Source organism: Malurus melanocephalus, unplaced genomic scaffold (assembly GCF_030028575.1).
Source record: "Malurus melanocephalus ecotype Western Australia unplaced genomic scaffold, MMel_1.1 scaffold_26, whole genome shotgun sequence".
Lineage (NCBI taxonomy): Eukaryota > Metazoa > Chordata > Aves > Passeriformes > Maluridae > Malurus > Malurus melanocephalus.
Window position 1 is genome coordinate 355,463 of NW_026623258.1, and position 22,119 is coordinate 377,581.

The 22,119-nt window shown below is 40.3% G+C and overlaps 1 protein-coding gene across 3 annotated transcripts in view; it reads left to right on the forward strand.

Annotated features, from left to right (window-relative positions):
* The window catches only part of ITSN2 (intersectin 2), a 79,119-nt gene that overhangs the window by 49,517 nt on the left and 7,483 nt on the right, over positions 1-22,119 (forward strand). For 2 of the 3 annotated variants that reach the window (XM_057390410.1, XM_057390411.1), the window contains exons 19-30: positions 729-850; positions 2,622-2,797; positions 3,088-3,232; positions 3,653-3,858; positions 4,672-4,736; positions 5,376-5,542; positions 5,827-5,872; positions 6,059-6,180; positions 6,974-7,070; positions 7,892-8,083; positions 20,866-20,987; positions 21,821-21,927. In XM_057390410.1, the coding sequence (XP_057246393.1) occupies positions 729-850; positions 2,622-2,797; positions 3,088-3,232; positions 3,653-3,858; positions 4,672-4,736; positions 5,376-5,542; positions 5,827-5,872; positions 6,059-6,180; positions 6,974-7,070; positions 7,892-8,083; positions 20,866-20,987; positions 21,821-21,927 (1,567 nt within the window). Of the gene's footprint in view, positions 1-728; positions 851-2,621; positions 2,798-3,087; positions 3,233-3,652; positions 3,859-4,671; positions 4,737-5,375; positions 5,543-5,826; positions 5,873-6,058; positions 6,181-6,973; positions 7,071-7,891; positions 8,084-12,897; positions 15,712-20,865; positions 20,988-21,820; positions 21,928-22,119 lie in introns of those variants that run through there. The other variant, XM_057390412.1, reaches the window with a different exon arrangement.

Below are 22,119 nucleotides of genomic sequence, written 5' to 3' on the forward strand. Positions count from 1 at the left end.
CTGTCTGACTTGCTAAGGTAGTGCTTTAACAGTATTTTCACCAAGGACATGTTTGATTTGATCATTCATTAGTTCTTGCCAGTTTTTATTAGCCACTTTTCTCACTGAGTTCAGCAAGGACCAAATTAGAACAGAGCTGAAAGATATTTGCATATCTCAGCTAAACCTTGTAAAACATTCACTGTTAGCAGCAGCAGTCACTGATTTGGAGAAACAGAGGTGCAAAGAAAATAGACATCATGGTATTTTGCTATTTTAGTTTCTAAAAAAAATATTCACACATGCTACTGAACACTTACTGTTGCAACAGTGGGATCTTACCAACTTGGAACATTATAGAGGTGTTAAATGAGGCTTTATTAAAGCAGTGGGTTAGCCAGAGCAGTGTGGCAAGGAAAGAGGAGAAGATAAAAATGTAATTTTTAARGATGTCTAGTGGAAGGTGTCCCTGCCCATGGCAAGAAGTTGGAGCTGGATRATCTTTAAGGTCCCTTCCAGCCCAATCCATTCTGTGTTTCTGTGATGATTTCACTGCAGAAGTCGATGCATTTTGCTGTCTCTGTTACATTTCCATGGTGGGTGTGTTAAACTGCTGCCCTGGTGATCTCCTCCTCCTGCACACTGTGGGGGCAAGACCTGTTCTCTCTTACATTTCTACCAGTGGCTTGGAATGATGGGGCTCCAGCTGAGTCTTTGAGCTGGGTCAGAGTGGTTTTCTTACCTTCCAGGCAATGCAGCTGGTGTTGCAGAGTCGAGGAATTCCGTTGTCGTGGTAAATTACAGAGCTTTGTATCCATTCGAGGCAAGGAACCACGATGAGATGAGCTTTAATACTGGAGATATAATTCAGGTAAGATTTTCCATTCACATTTGACTTGCAGAAATTAACCCTTTTCCCTAACCTTGAGATGCACGAGGTCTTCAGGGTCAAAATATTATGCTGACGTATTTTAAGGTTTACTCAAAATTTAAATTGGATTGCTGCTTTCTTTAATTTTTTTTTTTTTTAAACAGATGAAATTAGGTTTAATTCAGCCAGAATATTTCTCTGAATTGTACACATCCTAGACGTGTTGAGAATACATTTAAATGTAAGAACAGTGAATGCTAAATATAAACTTTCTAAAATTAGTAGATCAGAAACGATGTAGTTACTGCAGTTCATTGTACATGTACAAGTTGGCTTTTAAGTGTTTGCTTGAAATACAAGCATAGTAAATAGAAACATGAATTATTAATTAATGGTATTTGAATTAAAATCAAATTAGTTATTTAACAAGTAGATGTGAAAGGTCCTTTTGAATCCCAGTACTGTTTTTCAGTGTATTCTTAATGTGGATTTCTGCCTCAGTGAGCAACCTGRTCTAGTGGAAGTTGTCCCTGCAGCTGGTAGAGGGGGTAGAACCAGATTATCTTTAAGGTCCCTTTCAACCATYGTATGAATCTCTGATTTTCTTCCTGACTGTTCCTTTATCAATCCTCCCTCATGCAGACACTTAGAGTAATTTATTCTGCATCCATTCATTGTAGCACTTTTCTGAATTCAGCTGAATTTGCTGTCTATAATATTAGAGCAGGACCATGAGATTAAAAATGCCTTATGGCATCTCAGTTGAAATCTGTGTTATTTCATGTATATTAGTTATTAGCACTTGTTTGAAAGTCTTTGCCTTCAGGTGAATGTGTGAAAACCGATTTACAACCGTGGTAATACAGTTTCTAATATATAAGTATGTATGGTTCCTCCTCATTCAGACTGTAAGTGATACAAGTAGGTGATAAGGGAGAATTTATAAAGCAATGTAATACAAAATATTAAAACCCTTGACTAAATTAGCTTTCAGTTTGACAGTGTTAAAGCATTTATTTGCATTTTCATACCAATGAACCATGGAAGAGGGAACAAGAGAAGTATGTTTTGCTTTGACATTCTTCTCAGTTACAATTGTATCATTTAACTGCTGATAACTGATTTCAGAAATAGGCTAACAGCTGCCACCTCCTCCTCTTCCTCTTACACCCAAACCCCASCTAAGCTGACTACCTGATAGTATTTGATGGGCACCTAATTTTGAGCTGATTTTCTAACTAACTGGCTAATTTGCAGCATAATGGAAGCTCCAATATTGCTATGAATGTTTAAGGATGCTCTGTACTTAATCATAGAGTAAATAACAGGATTTTTGGGTGTGTTTTGGATGCGGTCAGCTGACACAGTTAATTATATCTGTGAGCAGAACAGCAGCAGTTGTTTCCTGCCCTGCTGGGCTCACCAGCCACTGCCTTTGGKCTGCACATTCAGCAGAATCCAGCACAAAGCACTGTTGGTTTGGCAAGCCAGAGTGGCTCCAGATGCCCTGTGTGATGTGCATGTCCAGGGCCTGTGTGAACGGGTGCAGCATCCCTGAGRTCTGTCTGTACCTGTGTCTGAAACCAGTGCAGCTGCATCATCACAGGGCAAAATCAGCTCTGTTCTGCCAGGGCAGAATGAAAATGCTGATCCTGGTGTGAGCACTGCTCACTGTTCAGGTCAGAGAGCCAGCAGGTGCTGACACACTCRGTACCCTGCTTGTTTCACACTGATAATTCTGTTTTCTTTTTATTTCTCCTCCTGCCCATAGGTTGATGAAAAGACTGTGGGAGAGCCTGGTTGGCTTTATGGGAGTTTTCAAGGACATTTTGGCTGGTTTCCGTGCAATTATGTAGAAAAAATACCAGAAGGAGAAAAAGCTTTATCTCCTAAGAAAGCCTTACTTCCTCCTACAGTATCTTTATCTACTACCTCAGCTGCTTCAGAGTGAGTTTTTGTTATGTTTGTGTTTAAATTGTTTTTTCTAAAATTAGCTAGCACATAATGTGCTGTGTAGTTTTGCTTGGTGTTTGTTTTTAAAACACAAAGACAGAAAACTTATTGAAGAACTTCCTAAAAGTCTTAGTTTGAAAAATTTTAAGTATTTGATAGTCTGCTTTACTTTTATTTATTGAATAGAAKAGCAGTTTTGTAGATGTTAAAAAAAAATTCTCTGCTTGAGTTACTTTCTAAATACAAGTTATAATCTGATAAATATGCCTGTGTTCAATTTGCAGACCACTTTCACCAAGTAAATCTACAGAAGAATCTGATTACCAAAACATCCCCTTTTCCAGCCTGAATGTTAACACAGCCTGGCAGCAGAAATCAGCTTTTACTCGCACTGTATCCCCTGGATCTGTTTCACCTGTTCATGGACAGGTACCTGTGCAGAACTTTATGTATTTCAGATTCATGTTAGTGAAAATGATGTAAAGAAAAACCATAACATCACACAACTTTGCTAATGTTGGGTGCACTGAACAGTCGGGAGAATAAAGAAGTTAATCTGAATCTTCCACCAGTGTGTACTGATATAATTCCATGTATTTTCAGGGATCACTGAGCAAGAAGACTCATCTTCCATAATTSTAAAATAATTTTCACCTATAATTAGACACAGAAGATGTTTCTTGCAAATGAGAGACTGATTTGCATGAATACATTAATGTAAACAAAATTATTCAGCCATCTCTTGGGAATGAAGTTGCTTAAACTTCAATAAAAGATACAAAAATTTGTTTTTAACAATTATGTCAGTTTAGGACAGCGTGGTCAACCAACATCGTTTCTGTCTTACAGGGGCAGCCTGTAGAGAACCTGAAAGCACAAGCACTTTGCTCTTGGACTGCAAAAAAAGATAACCACTTGAATTTTTCAAAGAATGATATCATCACTGTCCTGGAGCAGCAGGAGAACTGGTGGTTTGGAGAGGTACATGGAGGAAGGGGTTGGTTTCCAAAGTCCTATGTCAAGCTYTTACCTGGGAGTGAAACCAAGAAAGAGGAGTAAGTGTGACTTTTGTTGTTGTATTATTCAGTAGTTGACAAAAAGAGGTGATTTAGAGTGCAAAATTCTTRCAGTGCTTTAGTGGGCAGAATATAAATGCCATTTACAATTTACATTGTGTCATTCTAGGCTCTATTTCATTCTGGCAAGCCAAGTATTGGGCTCACTGCTGTGTAACCACAGACAGTCTTGTTAGGCTGAGTGCTGTGAAACATCAGTGGTGTTTGATTAYTCATCAAGTGCCAGACTTTTTGTTCATTACCAAGTCAGCTCTCTTGCAGTGCAGTTGCATTCTGCCTCCTAACATGCCAGTTTTTAAGTCACCCAAAATCTACTGTGAGCTCAGCACATCTGACAGAAGTAGTGTGTTTTTCTTCACATGAAAAGACCATTATGCATATTCTAATGCTCCACTGTCCAGGTAACAACCCCAAGTCTGGATACTGCTGGGGTGGCTGCACCACTGTGTGTAAATTGTTCATGCATTCTGCTAAAAGTTCTTAGAAAAGAAAAGAATTTCGTAAAATTTATGCCTTAATTTATGTCCTCTGGATAACATAATTTGTGAATGTATCTCTTGCCTTTTGTCACATGATTTTTTTTTTAAGTGGTATGGGCTTTGTTGCAACAAATACATTAAATATCAGCAATATCTGGCAATGTTTTGTAGTCTGGGAAGTCGCTGCAGTTAATCCAGAGACAATACCAGCTCTGATATAACCCAAGCAAGTAAAGTCTCATGTGAATTAAGAGATTTGCTCTTCATCAGCCTCTTAGTTACACAAACCTTGGTTCTTTTCTCCTTTCTGCAGACCAGAAGCTATTTATGCAGCTGTAAACAAAAGGCCTCATACCCAGAGTTACGCAGCAGGAGAGGGTAAGACAGCATGAAATGTGGCAATAGTCTGCTTCTGCTTAAYGGCATGTAAATATACTTCAATTTGTGAGGAGTTTTTGAGCAGCAGTTTGAGTGCTTGTCTGAAAGACACAGTGCAAACATTGAGCTATTGATACAGAGTTCTGAAATAGTACCTTAAAGTTATAAGTAATTCAGGCTGAGCATAGGCCTAGCTTTTGTTTTTAAGGCTTTTCCTCGAGCATGAATATATTTCTGAAAATTTACACYCATAAGCAGAGTTCTTTTCCTGTTGTTCTCTACTGTGTTACGCTGTTCTGTAAAGAGATGAGAAAGGATTTTTAATCTAAGTGTGGATCACTCTCTTGTAATCAGTAAGGAGTACAGAAAACAAACATTACTGAGGAAAAAGTTCTAGTGTATCTCCATGCATCGCCCATTATATTTTAATTGTACCTGTGTTTTTTCATTATAAAGTTTTGTAYCTGTAACAGTAAATGGGATTACAGTCAAGCAGGTAGACAGTCAATTCACAGATTTGTGAAGGTATGATCCCTGTTCTGAACACACTGGTGAATCCTGATAACCCTTTATCTACATYTGATGTTCCTTTATCCCCATCTGAAGCTGYTGTCTCTCCTCTGTGTGCTCTTTGCACAGAGTATGTTGCCCTCTATTCATACTCAAGCTCTGAGCCCGGTGACTTGACTTTCACGGAAGGTGAGGAGATCCTRGTGACCCAGAAAGAAGGGGAATGGTGGACTGGGAGCATTGATAACAGAACTGGAATCTTCCCCTCCAATTACGTCAGACCRAAAGATCCGGATGTGAGTTCATATTCTGAACATATTCATGCAATATTTCCTCTCAGTTTCATTCTGTTGGCACCCAGCCTTTAGTGATTTTGAGCAGAGGTTAATGTGACAAAAAAGAAAATCCTTAGTAGCTTGAGTGCTAAATCAGAGCTCTGGCCAGTGTCACACTGCCTCTCTCTGTACAGAATGATGTTTTATTAAATACAGGCTCAAAGTTAAAATCTGCATGTGCTGTTAGTGTAAACTGTACTAGTTTTATTGCACATTAAAAGGTGGTTGTTGTTGTGTCTTTGCAGGCTTCTGGCTATGCTGGCAAAACTGGAACAATAAATAAGAAACCCGGTAAGTGTGTGATAACTTTTTAACATTCAATCCTGTTTCTGGAGTAACTCTGAGCATTGCAGTTCATATCAGTATTCTCATGATGGCTGGTGTTCTTAGTTGCAAGTCATGTACCAGGATGTTTCTGTGGATCCAGCTCTTACTGCAGTGAAAAAACAACAAACACAATTGCTGTTTTCTTTTTAGAAATCGCTCAGGTTACTACTGCCTACGCTGCATCAGGAACTGAACAGCTCAGTCTTGCTCCAGGACAGCTGATACTYATTCTGAAGAAAAATGCCAGTGGATGGTGGCAAGGCGAGTTGCAGGTAGTTATTGAAGGAGCAATAATTGTGACATCATGAATGGCAAGGATGTGCTCTCAGGTTTAATTCAAAAAAACAACWAAGTATAGAGTTATATAAAAGCTGGCCAGGAAGTTATTTTCATCTTGAATAAACCAAAAGGGAAAAAAAAAAGGTATTGTGGTGGATCTTTATTGGTTGGTTGTTTTTTTTAAACCTTGGGTTGCTGGGGGTTTATGTTACTTTTAGGGTGGGTTTTCTTGGTCACATAAAATGGTRAAACTGTCAATTAACATGTGCATGGGAGGAAAGAGACAAGTTGACAGTTATAAGTTGCTCGGATTTAACTGGTGAAACATTAAACTGTAAAGTTATTTTAAAGAAAGAACAGGTGTTCTTGGAAGCTGGAATTGGAAGCTTGTTTATTGCAAAGGTGGATGTTCCCACTTTTCTCCTTTCCTCACCTAGATTTAAGAGCAATGTCACATAAAAGTTCACTCAACCTTATTAGAGACTCTGGATATGGTGCATAGGTGGAATATTCATGGAACAAATTTTTTAGGTCTACAATTGAATTGTACTCTGAAATCTCACTTAAAAATTTTGGATGAACAAGTCTGCCAGAAAATATTAGGGTGCAGCTTTATTTGAAATGGGTTGTTTTATGATTTAGTCAGATATTTATCTTTTGAGATTTATTTACATGTGGAAGCCAAAAGTTGTCTTTTGTTGGCAGAGCTGTTTGACATATTTGTTGTACTTTTTTTCAATCTATTTAGCTTTTCAGTTGTGTAATAACCATTGTAAACATTTACAGGCAAGAGGGAAAAAGAGACAGAAAGGTTGGTTCCCTGCCAGCCACGTGAAGCTGCTGGGTCCGAGCAGTGACAGAACCACATCAGCTGCTCCCTCAGGTGAAAAAAAAAGACTTTGTATTTCATTTGGAGTATTTTATGTAACTATTTCAATTGTTCATGTATCACGCATCCACTTTCTGTGGCTTTTTAATTTTGCTGAATGCCCTGAAGAGCCACACTCCTCTCATTTGGAAACTCCATGTTTCCAAGTGCTGGCAAAAATCTTAGRGAGAGCTAGCAAACATTGACAAAACACGTGGAATTACATGCACTGCTCCTTGCAAAGAGGAAGACTAAGCAAATTTTCTAGGTTATTTCTAGGTTTTTCCATTTGAATRGTCGGGTACAAATAAGATTATTTCACAGAAAAGGAGCTTTTTTTGCTTCTGCATGCTTAAAATGTGCTGTTGTCCACATCTATGAGTTGCTTATACAACAACTTCCTCAGTTTTACTGGACAAAACTTCCCTCTGAGTAAAGCAACAGGCCATTATTAGCTAATGCACATTTCCTGTTCCTCTGCCACATTTTCCCAGTAAGTGTCTGCAGTAAGATAATCAAACTCACTCTTTTCAGCCAGTAAAAGATAGAAGCATACTTGATTATATTTTAAAGTATTTAGAAGGTCAATAGATGCAGTGCATTTATTATAAAAGTTCACAGATATATAAAGTGGAAATAAGAATTACTGGCTGGTGTAATTTTAAGAAAGTAAAAGAAAAGGGAAGACAATTCTATGTCAAGGTAAAATCAGGTGGTATTTTTCCTGTGCAGCAATGTATATGAAATGATGGTTTCCTTCCTGTGGTTTTGTAAAACACTGAAAAAACAGTTCTAATACATGTATAACTCCATTCTACTATTTTTTTCCTTCACAGTGTGTCAAGTGATAGCCATGTATGATTACACGGCCAACAATGARGACGAGCTCAGTTTCTCCAAGGGGCAGCTGATTAATGTACTGAACAAAGATGATGYTGACTGGTGGCAAGGAGAAATCAATGGTGTGACAGGTCTCTTCCCTTCAAACTATGTGAAGATGACTACAGATTCCGATCCAAGTCAGCAGTGTAAGCAACCTCYATTTTTGATTTAATTTTGTTACTTCATTTCAAAGGTACACTGCTGTTCTTCTTTGTGTTTGGAATTTGGAGTTCCAGGCATCAGCTGAATTGATTAGTTCTTTAAATACCCTTTCTGTAAATACTTTATTACACTACAAGGTACTTTAAACCTTTTCTAAGTAGCCTACAACCTACAACCAACCAGCATATACCAACCAGCCAGTGTGGGATAGCAAGAGCACTGTAGGGTGAGGTAAAAATACTGGATTTGGTAGGAGTTCTCCTTCCAATAAGATGCTGGTAACTAACATGGACTGGGAAGCAGTGCAGGCACAATGCAATTAGAGAACTTGCTCAGGTTTCATAAAATAAGAAGAAGTATCTGCTGTAGTATTGTTTACACACTTACCAGTTAAGTAAAAATAACCATAAAAAGGATAGGAAGAAGATTGTGGCACTARTAAGTGGTCTGTCCTATGTTAAAGGTCCTGGCTCCCAGTATTCCAGCTGTCATCCAATTCTGAGAAGCAGGATATATATCAGGACATAGGCTGAGGTGAAAATTACCAGCAGCAGGCTGAGAACTGAATGCTGAACTGTGCACTGACAGTCAACATCTTCTCTGCCCTTTTTTGCACAAAAACTCCGTAAAGGTTTCTCGTGTCCCCTACACACACACAGTGGTTTTTGGACCCGCTCCACAGAGATCCTTCTCCCAGAGAAGTTTAGCACAAGTTTTACCCATTCAGCTTTTCCTCCTGTGATTAAACCACCTTTTACATCAGCCCAGTGGGGTTGGGAACATACCAAACACAGAGTTGCTCCTTTGACATGACAAGCCTTGTCCGTTCACTTGATATGTTTCTCTAAGCATCATTTGGAGTTCTCTTAGGATAAAGACATCCATTGGGAAGTCTGGCAGAGGTTCACTCTTATTAGCCTGTAGCTATTGTGTAGAATCAGTTTGCACTTAAGATTTGATCAACATAGTCATGTTCTTGCAGAAAAATTCACAAACTCATAATGAAGGTGCAGCTTGGGTTGGAAAGTTAAAGTATTTTTCCTGGGTAGCTCATTATGATTCCTGGGCAAAAGAAAACGTGCACCATTCTTGAAGTTTTCTTTTTAGCTAAATTACTTCTGAGCTTACATTTTTGGTAACACATTGTTCTGGCTTTATTTATTTATTTATTTATRTATGTATGTATGTATGTATGTATTTATTTTAATGCCTCTGGCCAATGTGATTAGGATATCAGAAACTTCTGCATTTAGATGGAATTTAACATTCTTTGATTAGATATAGCTAAATTATTCAAGTGGTCCTTTGAAAGCTTTAATTTGTTTGTAAACCTCACTTTTGAAGAAACAGTATAGACTATACCAGATGGGCTATGAAATAAAGATTCTGGCTGAATATTAGAACTTATGAATTTTCAAAAATTATAGCGGTAACAGCTTGTCACACCGGCTGTGTTGCCAGTTCAAGTTATGTGGTTGAACGTGACAAGTGCAATTCAAGCAAAATTTTGCTGAATTTCAGCAAAAGCTGTGCTAAAACCATGTTGTAGTAGGAAATTTTTGATTTGATAAGTAAGTTTTTCTCACTGTTTGCTGATACATTATTAGGCATTCTCTCAAATTTCAGTGTTATGGATTAAGGTTATTTCTATCCACATCAAATTGGCTTTTGATAAAGATTAATCAAGTGAGCACATGTGCCCTAGGTCATCTGTACCTGGCCATTAAATATTTAGACTTTTGTCTAAGAACTATTCTGTGAAATAGGTCTACAAAATCCACCTATTGGTGAATGAACAGTATGTTGAATTTATTGTCTTTTTTTTAATTGTCTGAGTAAGCTTAGTTCCCCACCAGTTTTGTGCTGGACTTTGCCACTCTGTTGTGATTTAGGCATTTGAGCCTGCACAAACCCAGCACAGCTTGGTACCTCCAGTGCAGCACTGTGCAAATTCCATTTCCCAAATTTCATCTGGGCTGCTGCTGTTGGTCAGCTTTGTGAGCAGTAAGCCACTGCTGTACTTCTTCTGTAACCAGAGGAATGTTTAAATACGTCCTGATTGAATTTTMAAACTTCCTTGGGTTTCCTTACAGATATTTTTGGCTCTTGTTTAAGCACAGTACAGAAACTATCTCGAGTATTCTTGAGGAATCACTAAGGAATTATCCCTCTATGGAATAGCTTTGAGATATGACAGTATAATTTTAAAAATGCATTGTTGTATTTGAAAGAACTGCTGATCTGATTATTATAATGTCTCTGTTGAATAATGGCAGKTTTTCCCACTGTTTTTTCTAGATCAAGTTCAATGGTATTGGAAAAAGAGCAGGCAGCTTTGGTTTACTCAAATAGRTTTGTGGCTTAGGAAAATTCTGGTTTTCCCTCAAATTTAAACACTTTTGTATCCAGATTCTTTYCGGGGAAATGCTACTTACAGCTGTAATGGCAAGCTTCCCAAGCAAAGAAGGAACTGGAGTCAGTGAGATATCCCTTCTCTTAAGTTGCTGAAATAGCTCTGTGAGCAGAACAAGATCACGTTTCCTCTTGGTGTAGCTGCACATCCTGGTCCCTGCAGGGAAAGAAAAATATAATTACTTCAGGATATTGTAGGTTTGAGTGTTTGTCTCTTACACACGTGGTGATTGCAGAACACAGAATAGCTGAATTGTGCTTCTGGTGATTGTGGTGGTGGTTAGACTTGCTTCTGTTTTAATGACATTTTAATAGCCCTCTTTCTAATGTTTTTGCAAAAGCCATCATAAATAATAAATAATAAATATGATACTCAGCAGGCTTCAAAATATAGATTTAAAATAAAGATTCAGTCTTTTGTTCTTTGAGAGTTTACACAACTCATTCAGGGTCAGATCTTGTGTATTGCCAGTGCTTGCCTAGTGCCAGGTTCTCTTCCCATTCTTTCCAGGGKGTGTGAGAGGGGGGTTAGGCATGATGCTCTTACTGCTTTAGAGTTCTTCCCAATGGCTTGGTCTGGAGGTAATTTTGTTATTTTGGCCAGTCTTCATCTGCCTTGCACTTGGAAACTTGTTCTCTTACTATTTGTTGGCTTTTTCAGTGAGATACCTTTTAAAGTGTGTCATCCATCGGAGCAGTGTGAGCCTTGTCATTTTGTTTTCTTTAGTTGAGATTTTCTCCCATCAGGTAAATCTCAACCATTGCTCAAAGGTCAGGTCTTGTGTGTGTTACCAGGATCTGACAAAGACACGTCTGCCCAATTCTCCTCCCATTCTTCCCAAGGGATGTTTAAGGTGGGGTAGGCAGGGAMATATAAGGAGAGAAAATAGCTGTTCCAGCTCTGTCTGCACACTTGGTTGCTGATGTCTCCTTGTAGATCAGTTCATCCCTCAGMGATGCTCTTGCTGAGGGCTGGACAGCTCAGCCAGGTGGCCACACCTATGCAGAGAGGCTTCTGGTTCATCCTGAGGTGTTTCATCTCTGTGAAACATCCCTGGTCTTTCACAGGCTGAACGTTGTGCCAGTTATTTCTACTCTAATGTACRTGTAGTGACTCTTTTCTGTTCACTCCTTTTCTTTCTGTAGCCCAGGACTGCTGCAGTTCCTCACACATCTGAGTCCTTCAGATGCTCAGGACTGAGCTCCAGGTTGTTGTTTGTAGTAATACCGCTCCCTCAATTTTGTCTTCCCCAAACTTTACTTGTAGATATGACATTTTGGAGACATAAGGCAAATCCTGCAACAATATTCTGTATTTCCAGTTTATTTCCATATGAAAAAGATCATTAGTAATTCCTGTCCACACTGTCTGGTGGAKGAAGCTGACTCACTTTCAGGGATGTTCATAGTGAGAAAACAACTTCCAAACTGAACGTGCTTGTGGCAGGTGCATTTCTGTGTCTGTATGTGGACAAAACATTTTGAAGTTCTCCAGTTCTTGCTAAGTAACTTTTCTTCATGGAGTAGCAGTTCATGGTAGCAGTGAGTTTGAGGTGTTGCCTGTTGCAGTTCCACATTCATATTTTAACACACAAAGACTAATGATTTATWCTAAGATTTTACTCAACAGCTCCAAAATTGTTTTAACCAAAGTTCAAATATGAAATACAATCAGTTTATAATGATGTAGTGACTTTGTATTTCTGAAWCTGTTTGGTGTAGGTTAGTCAGGCTTGATAACACTTCCAGGCTGAAATCCTGGGGTGTGGAATAGTCTCTGGATTGCCCACAAGGTGTGTCCCTCTTCAGACCATGTAGCCCTTGGATTCTGAGGRATGTGGTGCATCCTGCTCCATGGACACATGAGATTAGAGGCAAGGTTGTAATTTCTTTCAGGATCAAACAGAGTTGAATGGGTTAATTTTTATCTGCTGATATGAATAGATTCCAGTGAAATTTTTCTTTACAAGTTTAGTTTTTATCTGATTTTTTTATTGTTCCATTAGAAGTTTCTGAGGAGAAATTGTGGTTTTGTTGAAATCTCAGGGAATTTTGCTATTGCCTTTTAAAAAAACCTTAGGGCTTTACCTTGTGTTGAGTCTACATGACAGAAGTTTTCCTAAGAAGAAACTTCTTCAAATGAATGAGCTGCAGGGGTTTTCAGAGTTAGCAGTGGCTGGTCACAAGTGCTTGAATCTGTGTGTTTATATATAAATATGAAACTGCAAGGGTGGAAGCTCGTGATGTCTGTTTTCAGAAAGTTGAATGTTCATCATTCCTTTCTGACCTTTTTGGTGTTGTTCTGTCTTTGTCCATAGAATTCATGTGTTTCACTCTTCAAATTTATGTTCATTTTATCCTTCATTTTTTTTTTTGTTTTTTTTAGGACCCAATGTTGTCTTCCAGTGTGAAAGCACCTCAGAGACCCACTATCCAAGTTTGACTAGCGTGGAGGCAGGGTGGCCCAGCCCTGCTCACGTGTCTGACACAATCCTTTTGCTTCGTTTGAACGTTAGATCCAATCAAGAAATTAGGTTTTTGTGGGTTTTCTTCTAATTTACAGTTTCAGTTGATTTGTAAAAGTGGAAAGGATAGTGGGTCTTTGTGTGGCTTTCACTGCTGTTCATTCTTGTTTCCTTTAGTATTTCCTTTGGGATTGATAACCGTAGTCATTAGCATGCATATCAAGTTATCGTTTGCATGGTGGGATTGCAGACACACAAAGACCCACTATTTGCACAGTTTATCTGAGCTGTTTTGAACGGGCACTTGTGTTCTTTTAATGTTGTAATGTACATATTTTGCAGAATTAAAATGTTCATTGATTATTGTTCTAATGGACTCRATTTAATCTCTTACACATTGAGCTTTTAAAATCAGCAGCCTTTATGGCTCATCCAGAAACAAACCCTAYCTGTCTGCTGCTGATAGTCACTGTGATTACAAATGTGCTACAAGATCTAAGGGTTAGATCTGGTGCAGTCCATCCAGCCTTTTAACACCCTTTTTAACAGGGTGAAGAATTATTATGTGTAGAATGGAGGATATCTTAATTTTTATCTTCCTTCACAGTTGTACTATGGCAGGAATTYGGGTTGTTTTGGCACGATATATTCTATCCCTAAACAACCTTCTTCCTTTAAATTCTGATCATACATATTTGCTTTCAGATTTGGCAAAYGTGCTTGGTTGCTGCAGTCAGTATTGCACAGCCTCTGTGTGGCCAGGCCCTTCCTCTGCCCCTTCACTTCATTAAATAGTTCATGGTACTGAATTGTTTGTCTCTGGCTGTGGTCTGCAGTGCCTTTCAAAGCACTAAAAGCTGCTGCTCGTCCTCCTGGTAAATAGAGCAGCAACCTAATTCAGAGATAACCTTGCTAAAGAGGTTTTGCCAGGAGAGAGACATTAAGAGACACCTGGAGTGAGGGCAGAGCATTTGTGTGTAGGGTGGAMCTGTGCTCCTCAGCCCAAAGGTCCTTCAGGGCACAGTTCTGGCCTGTTGGAAATACAGGGCAGTATGGGCTGCCYGTGTCTTACTGTAATGTTTGGATGGGAGGAGGCACTTGTAACCTTGATTCCCCTTTAAATRAAAGGATTAATTTGATTCCAGACTACTTCTCTGATTAAATAGTTCTGTGCCCTTGTAACAACAAGAGAGATCTTGTAGACACAGTATTAAATTTAGTTGGTTTCCTGAACTTGGTTATGAAACAGCAAAGGTCACTTATGCAATCAGAAATGTTTACAAAACAAACTGCTTGTTTACTATATAGACATATTTATATATATGAATGTTGTGAAGGTACTGTCAGGAAAAGGTTAATCCAGTTGCAAAGATTTAAAAGCCTTTYTCCAAAATCCAATGTTATTTAATATCCTTGATCAAATAATGTATATGTGCCCTTTAGTTCAGAGATGTATCTTCTGTGCAATATGGACTACGCAATGTGCCTACAGAAAACTGCAAATGGATTTTTATTCTGGATGTATTTTGTCTGAACCAGTATTTTGTTACAGAATGAAATCATGTTGTTGTAGGCAAGTAATGTGCTAGATAATCCTCTGARTATTCCAGATGACTTGATTTCCTTCTGAAACCATATTTTAAGTGTTTCTGCTAAAATACACTACTCACCCAGAATTGCCTTCTCTGAATTTCTGTCTTGGTAAGCCTGTTAAAAGCAGGCTGAAATGTGTTGTGCTGCACCAGTGGCACCRAGCAGTCAGTTACTGTAGTCTAAGAATTAGGTGATCTTCTAAATTATGTAATTTCTAAAAGGCACTGTTGACCTGTGGGATTTAAACCACACTGACAATCAATGTTCAGTCAGTTTTCCTTAAATGCCAGATTACTACTAATTGTCTTTGAAAAATTGAAAACAACTTCATATCCTCACTGAGGTATTTGAGGATGCAGTTATGTGGAATTTTCCAAAACCACCTGGCATTCTACTGAGATTTTTTTTGCTTTTGTTTTTTTCTGATACAATTGGAGATTACAGTACTGTTGGCAAAGTTTCACACAGGTAGCCCTGTGTTGTCTGTGTAGGTATGAGTATTGATAATTATTGAAACAGCTGCCTTTAAGTTTGACCTGAAGAGTGTTGAAGTGAAGCATTTTGTGCTTTCACTGTTCCTTTTCRTGTTTCAGTGTTACCTGAGCACACTCTAAATTCTCCTGTGTAATAATAAATATAATAATAATAAAACCACACSTTAATAATGCTGATTGAGAGAGACTCAGTCTCTGCCTTCAGTATTTATCTGTACTGCAAATGTCTGTCTAGCACAGCTCCAGCACAATAGCCTGAGAGCTCTGCTCTCCTGCAGTGGTGCAGAAAGAGTTGGATACACACACCAGGTCATCCAAACGAAAGACTGTGCTAAGGATGTATTTACAGCAGAATAATGTTCTGTATAAATGAAAYGGTGTGCCTGTTGGAAGTTGGGTTAAAATCAGACTTCTACTTCTAAAAATGCTACTTTTTCTCTGGTTGTGTGCAGTCCACCCCTTTGTTGACAAAAGTCCATAGGGTTGAGTTCAGTTGGTCATCACAGCCAGTCAGGTMAAATCACCCTTATTTGGGTGAAAAAGGTTGGCTGTGGAACTAAGGGCAAGGTGGAAGATAGAGTTTTTTGTTGAACTCATGTTTCCCAGGCAAGAACTGAGARTCTAAATGTTGCTCAGAACCACGCAAGGTAAAGAAGTAAAACTGAAGCCAACATGGAAAACAAAATTTGCTGTTGTCTACAGTATGGTACTTGCTTAGTGTTGTTTCCTGTGGGCCAGCAGAGAATAGGGGCCCTGGTGTCACTGGGGGTGAGAACCAAAAAGTGCTGAAAATGCACAAGAACAGGTACCAAAACACTTTCTATTTCTGTACTGTCTGGTTTGCATAGTGGACTAACAACCTACAGAAGCCTAGTTTGACACAGCTTAGTTCCTGATCCTGGATCCACACAGGAAGGTTTTGTGCCACCGGTGGCAGGGCTGGGTGTGCGAGGAGCCCAAAGCGCTTTCTCCATGTGGGGAATGGTGCAGTCACGAGGGCAGATGGCACAAAGCTGCTTCAGAAAGTTACACACTAATAACTGAAATATCTCCCTCTGGTCATGGGATATTTCTGCCATCTCAGTGCTTTGTCAGATCCTATCCCTGTGTGATTCTCTTGGGCTGGGCTGGAACACCTGTAAATAAGTCTGCTCRTAGGAATGCCGACAATCCTTGGCCTGCAGCAGTGGCAGGAGCTGCTGCAGGGTCGTGCTACTTCAGTGTAATGAATTAATAAAACTGCTGCGTTCTGGTGTGTGCTGCCTTAAACCCCTCGTTGTTCTTCCCAAGCTTGAGTGTCCACGTGTGGGGATGGTTGTTAAGACACGCGAATGCAGGCTGTGCTTAGCATGAGGCAATYGTTCACCTTTGGTTTTGAACAAAGTTGTAAGATAACTATGCAAATGTATTTTATTAAAGGGACACTTAAAAAGATCTAGTTTGTCTGTTGTGGTYTTTTTGTCCAACTGGGGAGAATTTTTTTCCAATTTGAATAGCTTGGAATGAGCATTGTGTTACCTGCAATGGAGTGACTTCATCTTGCTTTTTGACTCTTGAAAGTTGATTCATGAATTTCCTCTGTTGTAGCAGAACATTCTGCATTTAGGAGAGACTGGATAAAAGTTTATTATTTCTCCCAGGCCCTGGTGGAAATTGCCTTTTCCACAGTAGCAGATTTCTTGRATGAGTTCCTTTTGTGGGTTTCAGAGGCTGCTGATGGCTCCAGGAGTGACAGGAGCATGTCACAAGTGCACTGGCCTTGTGTGTGCYACAGAGCTTGTACCTGGCTGTGGTGCTGTCCCTGATGGCATCAGCTGCTCTCTGGCTGTGCTGAAGGGACTGTTCTAATGCCAGCCCATGGTCCTTACGGGGAGATGCAGCCTTTCTGTGGCATCCTGGGAAAATAGAGGCAGGAAAAGAACCTCAACCCCCTAGCTGCTTTTCACAGCTCTGTCAGCTGGCCTTTGATTCAAACAGCCAGTTAAACAAACCAAACACAACCAATCTATCCCCCTCCAAAAAAAAAAAAAAAACCCACTCCACAACCCTAAACAAACCAAGCTATTTCCTTTAAAAAAGCAGTTTATGTTGAGTCACAGAATTTTTAAGGTTAGAAAAGATCTCTAAGACAAGTCCATGAACCCAGCACAACCACCATGCTCACCCCTAAATCATGTCCTGAAGTGCTGATCCATGTTTTTGAACACCTCCAGGGATGGTGACTCCACCACTTCCCTGGGCAGCCTTTTCCAATGCTTCAGAACCCTTTTCATGAAGAAATTTGTCCTAATATCTAATCTAAACTTCTTTTCTACCCTTAAAKAGTCTTCATTGGTGACCCAAAGCAGTTGGTGCCTCTGCTGTAGCTAGATTATTCTGGACAAGGCCTGAACTCCTATTGGAGTGTTAAGATCTCTTTCCAAAGTTGTTGCTTTTAATGTTTTTTTTCTCCTGTCCATTGAGTGGGAAAGTCTGTTGGGGAAGTAGTGATAGGTGTTACTTATTTGTGTTTCCCTGGAGGATTTCCTTTCTTCAGAAACTGTTGCTCTACCCCTTGAATGTGCTCATACCCAAAATATGSTAGAAATTGGACATGTTTTCTGCCCCAGCCACCCATGTGTTTCAGGGGTTTGAATGTCTGGCAGAGGAGAACATGTTTTGACTGTGGAACTCAGTAGTTTTTCATGCAGGGGTAGTTACATTAGTAGGAAAAAATATTCCTTGTTCAGGTATATTTGGAAAGTATAATTTTTAATACAACTTCAGAGACTAGGATTTCCTATTTATAAACTCTCCAGGTTGTTTTACCCTGRCATGGTGAGGCAGCTGCTTCCTCAGCTCAGAGATGAGGATTGAGCCCAGAAGGCACCACAGTCAGTGTAGGCATCTCTTTGTTGTGCCCCAAGGTCTCAGACATCCCCTGCTTGCTCCAGTGAATGTTCTGGAGAGGGAGGTGGGCAGGCTGTGCCCTGGGCTGGCTGAAAGCCTGGCATTGCCTGCTCTCAGTGGGAGAGGCAGGCTGGCTTCCCCTCCAGAGGGCAGGTATCCCTCTTGGTCAGCAGAGCAGGTGAGTAGCTGCAATTCTTCTCTGCAGATGTTCCCAGAAATCCCAGTGCTCTTCCTGAGCTGCCTGGGGAGCTYGGGATGATGCTTCCCCAGACAGAAGCCAAGCCAAGAGCTTTCTGCTGCCAAACAAGGCAGTTTTACTGCTTCCATGCACATTCCTGGCTGTTAAACCAACAGAAAACCGCTGTTTTCTTTCCCCCCACACTTGGGATTTGTTTGCTGCCAGCATGTGAACAAGGAGTCAGATAAGTGCYAGAATTGATGCAAGGAAAGGAGGGAACAACAATGTGGGAGGAGAAAGTTCACACTTTCTGTACCAGTGAGCCCCTGGGTTGCTATGGCCACTTAGGAAAAACATTGGCAAATGCACTTGTTAGGCTGGTTTATTCTTTCTYGTTTTGTTCCCCTTCAGACTCAAATGCCTGAATTCAACCTCTAAAATTAAATGTGGGGATTGAATAATGGGGAGTGTTTTCACTAGTAAACACTAGTATTTAAATAAAATTATATAAAATGCTAAATACAAAATAACCCTCATCCCTTCATCTCAGAAGCTGACAGTCCAAATATRAGGTTAGCACAGAAGCCAGTTAATGTAACTGCATTTTTGCATCTGATAATGAGTTAATAAACCAGGTCTCTTTTAATGCAATTAAAAGGCCCATTTCCCTCCCAGGCTTTGTCCCAACTTTCAGTGGTCAGCATGGGACAGACCCAAGTCCCAGCGTGTGGGTTGTTCCAGCAGATGAGACACAAGCAAACAGGAGCATCAGTCCATCCCTGCTCCTCTCACAGGAATGCACCTTGCAGTATGAAAGGGAGCCATGTGGCCACAGCTGTGACTTCCAAATCTGGACAATTAACACCTGGGTGCTGTGCAAGCCCTTGATCAGCCTAAACTTTCATGTCTTAGTAACCAGGTGGGCTTAAACTCAGTCCTGTACAAGAATCCAGAAGTAGCACACGGGTCTCAGACTGTCTCGATGGACTAATACACCAAACTTTGCAGAAATCACTTTTATCTGTAACTTTACTCTTTTTTTCTCATCTAATTTTGGCCTGGTTGTRGCTTTGGGGATAACTAAGGCCAGAAGGAGCATTCTGTGTGATCAAAAGAGCTGTAATCTCTCAACTCTTCTTAAAAAGTGGTATATTTTTAAATCTTGTCAGAAAGCTTAAGATCTGTGATCCTCCTTAGGGTGCAAAACAGAGCTGAAGAGTCCTGATTTTCAATCTAGCTGTTGTCTTTGCTGTTTTACTTCTTTGTGTTGTTCAAAGAGTTTCCTTGTAGGAATACTTGGTGTCCTAAAATTTCACTTGGCAAAAGTTTCTTTTTGCTGACTGTTGCTCTTTCAGAGCACCTTGACACTGGTGCAGTTGGAAGTTCAGGAGCCTGTGAAGTTCCCATTAGGCCACTGTCACATCAAGTTCAGACTAGTATTTAGTGTTTCTTTGATTTTTCCCCTCATTTATGACTAACTCTGTTTCATTTTTTAGAGCAGCCTTCCCATGAACAGATTTATACATTGGCAGTGAATAGCCACATCCTTGTGTGTCATGAGTGTCAGGGTGACAAGGGAGATGCTGCCCTTCCTGCTGTAGGTCACACTGCCTTCCACAACTCCTGTAAACTTTCATAAAGTATTGTTCCTCTAGAACTGCTGGATCTAAGTGAGTCCCTGTGATGTCCTTTCTGCTATCCWGCAAAACCCACAGTTCACCTGGCTGCAATCCAATGCCATCACACCCAGCAATAGATGGACGTTCTCAAATTCTCTGTAATTGYTCCTTTCTTTTCCTTTTCTCCCGCCCTGCTGCTTTGCAATACTCTGCTGTGTGATGGCTGACACAGGGATCAGACTGACTTTCTGTGCTTTCCTTTACCCAGCTAAACACAATCACCATTCTGGTTTTACCAGTTTTTGGTYCAAAGTTTGAACACTGTTGTTTTGTTTACTAACATCCAGTAGAGATAGAGCTGTGTGAAGCTGCAGGGTCTGCATGTTCTGGCAGAAACTTGGAGTTTATGTCATTGACGTAATGACATATGTTGATGTGTTCCTATGCATGATTTTGATTTTTCATACTTGATGCATAAAAATAATTGAACCTATTTCAGGCTCATTTTAAGGAAAAAAAAGTTGTGTAGCTGTGAAATTACACAACTATTATGTTATGTGTTACAGCTTTACAAATGTGTGGTGGTGGTTTATATATCACAAATTAATAACTAAGGCAGAGAACTTCAGAAATGGGGTGGGGATTAAAGGTGAAATGTCCTAAGTCAGGACGAGCCACATTTTCCATGACTTCATCTCACAWAAGACAACTTRGAGTCATAGAAACATTAARGTTRGAAAAGACCTTTAGGATCATCAAGTCCAAAAGGACAGTGCACAAGGTAAGAGAAAATCAGAGTTTGATATCAATGGGGCAGAATAGATGAGAAAAGTCATGAGACAAATGGAGTGGCAAGAAGTCAGGAACTCTTATTCTGCACCTCAGTGCAAAGGGTATTTGAAGAAATGAAAGGTGAGAGACTGAACAGTGACACAAAGAAGGGAGGGATCAATTGCTACATCACTTGATCCTGAAACCCACTGCTGCTGCTGCAGAGAGGGTTTATCAGTGTCTGTATAGTCTGAGCCATAGACTGCTGAATGCTGGTGCAATTCTGTTAATTTGTCAGATTTGATGCCTTGAGTAGGATCTAAACTCCTGCCTTACTTCTTGCAGGGTGTGCTGATCTGCAGAGCCTTGACACCATGCAGCCCATGGAAAGGAAAAGGCAGGGCTACATTCACGAGCTCATTCAGACAGAAGAAAGGTACATGGAYGATCTGCAGCTCGTCGTAGAGGTGAGATGTCTTGGATGTGAAAACACAGARAAACAACACCTCTGTCTTGCTGAATAATAACAATAAAGGGATTCTTATGAACTGTGAGATGATGGAGAAAGGTGTGTGGGTGCCACCCTTTCCAGCAAATGTTACATGGTTGCTCACCAGGCAAAAGCACCCCTTTGATGAAACCCATCAGCTTACAAAGACCTTCCTGTTTTCAAAATCATGTTTGTAGGACTTTGGGCTTAGTAAAAAGGTAATGAACTGGGGCCAGGTGTCAAGCAGAGCTGCACAAGCTGCAGACACACCATGAAAGCTTATCACGTGCTTTCTCCCCAGTTTTATTTCTGGAAGCAAGACCACCTCGCGTGGCAGGGCAGGGACAGGCCAGCATTAAGTGCTCTTGGGCATCTKACTTGACCTCTGTGCAGAACAGTGGTGTGGTGAAGTGTGGCAGGTGCTAAATGGACAAATCACACTGGTGCTCAGCTCCCAGAGATGTTGTGCTGGGGCCCTGAGAGCAGCTGTGGTTCTGCASACAGGGTGACCCTGAGTGCTCTGGGGCAGGGGAGAGGAGTGATGCCTGAGTAGAGATTGACTCTGGAATCAAAGGAATGCTCTTCTGCTGGGCTGTCAGCCTGCAGGTCCCAGTGCTTGTCCTCACTTCACAAATGCTGATGCCGATGTCAGAACGGGGTCACACGCTCAGGGGAAACAGCTGTCACAAGTGCTAGTAAGGAATTGCTTTTAACTGYTGAGAAATTGAGCATTCAAAAAAGTCACTGCTGAGCTAAACAAGAGGCTGAACTGTTTCTGTCTCTGAAGAATTGCWCATTTTTTGGCTGCAGGTTTTCCAAAAACCAATGGCTGATTCAGGCTGTCTCACAGAAGGCGAAATGGGGCTGATCTTTGTTAACTGGAAGGAGCTCATCATGTCAAATACAAAGTTACTGAAGTGAGTACTTACCTGCAGTCTTATATTTACCTCTTCATTATTTTGTCATTCCTTTCCCCAGGAAGTTTTCTGGGTTTGCTGTCAGTGTTCTGTCCTTGCTGATTATTTCCTGTGCATGCTTGCATTCAGAACAGCTACATGCAGTCTGCTGCAGACTGCTTCAAAAGGAATTGTAATAAGAGAGAGGGAGAA